At 37.2% G+C, this 4,308-nt stretch overlaps 1 protein-coding gene across 1 annotated transcript; it reads left to right on the forward strand.

Moving 5' to 3' along the window:
• Positions 1-358: 358 nt before the first annotated feature.
• On the forward strand, positions 359-4,293 carry nr2f1b (nuclear receptor subfamily 2, group F, member 1b). The gene is made up of 3 exons (XM_027019435.3): positions 359-1,263; positions 1,499-2,026; positions 3,227-4,293. The coding sequence occupies exons 1-3, from the start codon at positions 846-848 to the stop codon at positions 3,499-3,501; spliced, it is 1,221 nt and encodes a 406-aa protein (XP_026875236.1). The 5' UTR covers positions 359-845; the 3' UTR covers positions 3,502-4,293.
• Positions 4,294-4,308: the final 15 nt, after the last annotated feature.

Below are 4,308 nucleotides of genomic sequence, written 5' to 3' on the forward strand. Positions count from 1 at the left end.
AACTGGAAAAACGCATAGGGCTGTACTGATGTCATTCAGCCTAAGGCTGTATTAATTAATTGACACTTCGAACCAGTCATTTGTTATGAGTTTTCTACTTTTTTCAAACTTTTTTCATCCCCAAAATTAAAAATGAAATATTGTACACACATCAACAACAATTAGCTTTGTGAACTACGAGACAAGAGATGTAAGTTAAACGGCCAATCAAACTGTGCGTTCAAGCTTGAAGGAGCCTCCCACTTCGCGATTACTACCTGACGGGGTCCACACTCAGTCCTCCATAGCCACAGTCAATGTTTCCTGACCACAGAGCAAGGTGTGGTCATTTCAATAGAGACACCCCCATTTCGACTATCATGTCAAAGTTCATCCATTCTTTATTTTCGGATGCGCGTTTCGAAGGCACTGTTTCTTTCTAATACGTTAGTTTTGAGGGAATGTCGAGTGAAAGATTTTTTGCTACATCTGTACTGATGTCATTCATTTTGTTTGAAGGCTGCGATGCATCTTGATGTTACATCCAACGAGTCTAAGGACGTACATTAGGTTTTTTGATCTTGGTGTTTACCCGTGTAGCCTACGACTGGACGCACTATTTACTACGGAGTTCCTTCAGACTTTTTCACTTGACTTGATTATTGATCTACAGTATCTGTAACAGTCGACAGGAGTGAATCGCAGATTTTATAGCGTGTATTCGCTGGTGTTTTATTTGGTCGTCTGAATGGATAGAAATCGATTGTTCCTCATTTCTATTCTAAATGCCAATCTTCTGTATTCCTATGTAGAGTAAATCCTACGGTCTGAAAAATCCTCAGTCCTTTACAGCCATCAGTAAAGACATGGCAATGTTAGTCAGTGTGTGGAGAGATCCACAAGAGGACTTAGCAGGGGGATCTCTGAATGGCTCAAACACGCGTGATCAGCCAGGCAGAGAGCTTCGCCTGGCATCGGCAGCGTCTCACACCGTACATACAGGAGATCCCTTAACGCAAGGATCAGCGGAGGACAAAGGACACAGCCAGACCTCCGGGCAAAATCAGCACATAGAATGCGTGGTCTGTGGAGACAAATCTAGTGGAAAGCACTACGGACAGTTTACCTGCGAGGGATGCAAGAGTTTTTTCAAAAGGAGTGTCCGTCGCAACTTAACATATACATGCCGCGCTAACAGAGCATGTCCGGTGGACCAGCATCACAGGAACCAGTGTCAGTACTGCCGGCTCAAGAAATGTTTGAAAGTGGGCATGCGACGAGAAGGTAAGTCAGTCAGATATTAAGCAAATAACAAAATGTCTCGTCCACAGTAACGCATTCATCTTCAAATTAATAATGGGCTATTTTTGGTTATGGTTTGTTTGCTCCTATGAGAAAAGCCTAATTTAAATAGCCTATTGACCGTTAAATGGTCGAGCTAACAGTTATTAGAATACAATCCTGCATTAAATATGGATGAATGTTTATTTTCCTCTGATTTTCCTTTTTTTTTAAATAGCGGTTCAGAGAGGAAGAATGGCTCCGACCCAGGCGAACCCGGGCCATTATGGACTGACCAATGTAGATCCACTGAATAGTCACTGTTTTCTGTCTGGGTTCATATCACTCCTGCTTCGAGCAGAGCCGTACCCAGCGTCTCGCTATGGTAATCAATGTATGCAAGCTAGTAACGTCATGGGGATTGAGAATATATGTGAGTTGGCAGCCCGTTTACTCTTCAGCGCCGTGGAGTGGGCCAGGAACATTCCCTTCTTCCCCGATCTTCAAATAACGGACCAAGTTTCTCTCCTAAGGCTGACGTGGAGCGAGCTGTTCGTCCTAAACGCTGCTCAATGCTCCATGCCTCTGCACGTGGCTCCGCTGTTAGCGGCGGCGGGACTTCATGTCTCTCCAATGTCCGCGGATCGAGTTGTGGCTTTCATGGACCACATACGCTTTTTCCAGGAGCAAGTTGAAAAATTAAAGGCTTTGAATGTCGACTCAGCTGAGTTCAGCTGTGCCAAAGCAATCGTGCTTTTTACATCAGGTAAATAGATGTATATCTGTGTCACTTCATTTACTTCACAGAATACAAACATATACGTAGAAAGATCGATAATCAGGTTGAGTCAGTTCTGTAAAATCGACATATTTAAGGACAAATCTGTCAAAAGCAGTCTTTTTCGGAAGAAAGGCCGAGACTCCAACAGGAACGTTTTAAATTCATATAAATAAATAAATTATATATATATATATATATATATATATATATATATATATATATATATATATATATATATATATATATATATATATATATATATATATATATATATATATATATATATATATATACATATATATATATATATATATATATATATATATATAAAAATTTGTTATAAAGTGAACTTCCAGGAAGGAACCTAGAAAGTGCTCAACGTGAGATTCACTTTTACCGTCTTTCAGCTGTGAGCTTGCAGGAAAGATGTGACCTGAGGTCCCGGTCTCAGAACTTTTATGCGAAATTCCCAATTTGTTTATTTACAATATAACAATAAAATCACGAAAGGCATAGTTTAATATAACAGGTTAATTAAACTGGACCTAATTTAAAAGCCACCTGCAAATTAATTATAGTTAATTTGCTTGTAATTATACATTTTACATTTACGTTAAATCTTTCAGCATCAATCTTTCCCTAAATTAATCTGGCTACATTTACTGGTTAGCCAAATTGATTTAGGGAAATATTGATTCTGAAAGATTTATCTTATACCTTACCAATAGAGAATGAAAAAGATGTATTTAATCACGTCATGTCTTGGAATGGGGACGCTGTTGTTTCTTTTTCCAACTTTCAATAGCCTGTAACTTAACTCACATTCATAAGTGGTGCGTAAACCTAGTGCATTCTCTTTTCTACTTCTTTAAAATATTAGAATTGTTGAACAAAAATGCATCATATATATATATATATATATATATATATATATATATATATATATATATATATATATATATATATATATATATATATATATATATATATATATATATATATATCTCGCAAGGTTAAAATGATTTCATTGTATCCTAACCATTTCAACGATCGTGCTGCGATCTGTTTTACTGTCTACACCTGTCATTCATAGTTAATGTCCGAAGTGTTCGTGCACATCTTGATAAACGTGCTAATATTTAATGTTTCGGACTTAATCTTTGCGTGCTTTTGTTGCTTGTACAGATGCATGTGGTCTGTCAGATGTGCCTCATATAGAGGGTCTGCAGGAGAAGTCGCAATCTGCCCTTGAGGAATATGTTAGGAGTCAGTACCCAAACCAGCCCACGCGCTTTGGAAAACTTCTTCTGAGGCTTCCCGCGCTTCGTATGGTGTCATCCTCTGTAATCGAACAACTCTTTTTCGTCCGGTTGGTAGGTAAAACCCCAATTGAAACGCTAATCAGGGATATGTTATTGTCGGGGAGTAGCTTCAATTGGCCATACATGACGATTCAGTGAAGTCCCACAGGAAGATACCAAGGACGGATTCACCTGCGCTAATGGGAGACAATTTAATGAGCAAAACCATGATAATCGCACGTGGAAGGTGAAAACATACAGCAATCTGACCGCATACTCTGTCAGTGTGGATTTAGACCTTTAAACAGAACAAAACTTCATCAACCTCATCAAGAGTTTAAGAGTGGTAGTTTCACTCGTATCTATTATGTAAAAATGTCTAACTTTTACCCTCTTTTTGTGTGTCATATTTGTCTAAACTTTCACTTCTAAATAATTGCAGTGTCAATTATGCCAATTTAAAGTGTTATGTGAAAAGAATATGTTTATTTAGACGAAATATTTGAGGTGCTTAAATGAAAGACGTTGCCAAAAGATTGCGGTCTTATTTCTAAATATCCAACGATCCAAAATGTTCTCAATTGTAATGTACTTTTATATGATATTTGATGATAATCTGGATTATAATCCATTATATTCATGTTTCTTCATTAACGCTGAATCTATCGAATTATTTATTTCTTAGTAAATATTTATTTTTATTTTGTTTCGTGTATTTTAGTCATGCATAGTCTAAATAATCAACCACAGCACTTAGGCCTAAGGTAGCAGTTACTTTAAATAGCGTGCCACTTTCGAATAAAATTTTTGTTAAGTGATTTGTGGTAAATCCCAGTACAAACTGTCTTGCCTAAAATCCAGTTCTATTTGTTGATATCTTAGGTTACCTAAAACGATCAGGCGAATGCGAGACCTTTTTGAATTTATGTATAGTACAGCATTTGATTAAAATACTTTAATAAATGA

Source organism: Electrophorus electricus, chromosome 19, assembly GCF_041902795.1.
Source record: "Electrophorus electricus isolate QZ-2024a chromosome 19, ASM4190279v1, whole genome shotgun sequence".
Classification (NCBI taxonomy): domain Eukaryota; kingdom Metazoa; phylum Chordata; class Actinopteri; order Gymnotiformes; family Gymnotidae; genus Electrophorus; species Electrophorus electricus.

Coding starts and splice junctions, on each gene's coding strand:
- nr2f1b (XM_027019435.3), top strand. CDS start 846: ATGGCAATGTTAGTCAGTGTGTGGAGAGATCCACAAGAGGACTTAGCA. Junction 1,264..1,498: donor AGTGGGCATGCGACGAGAAG/GTAAGTCAGTCA, acceptor TTTTTTAAATAG/CGGTTCAGAGAGGAAGAATG. Junction 2,027..3,226: donor AATCGTGCTTTTTACATCAG/GTAAATAGATGT, acceptor TTGCTTGTACAG/ATGCATGTGGTCTGTCAGAT.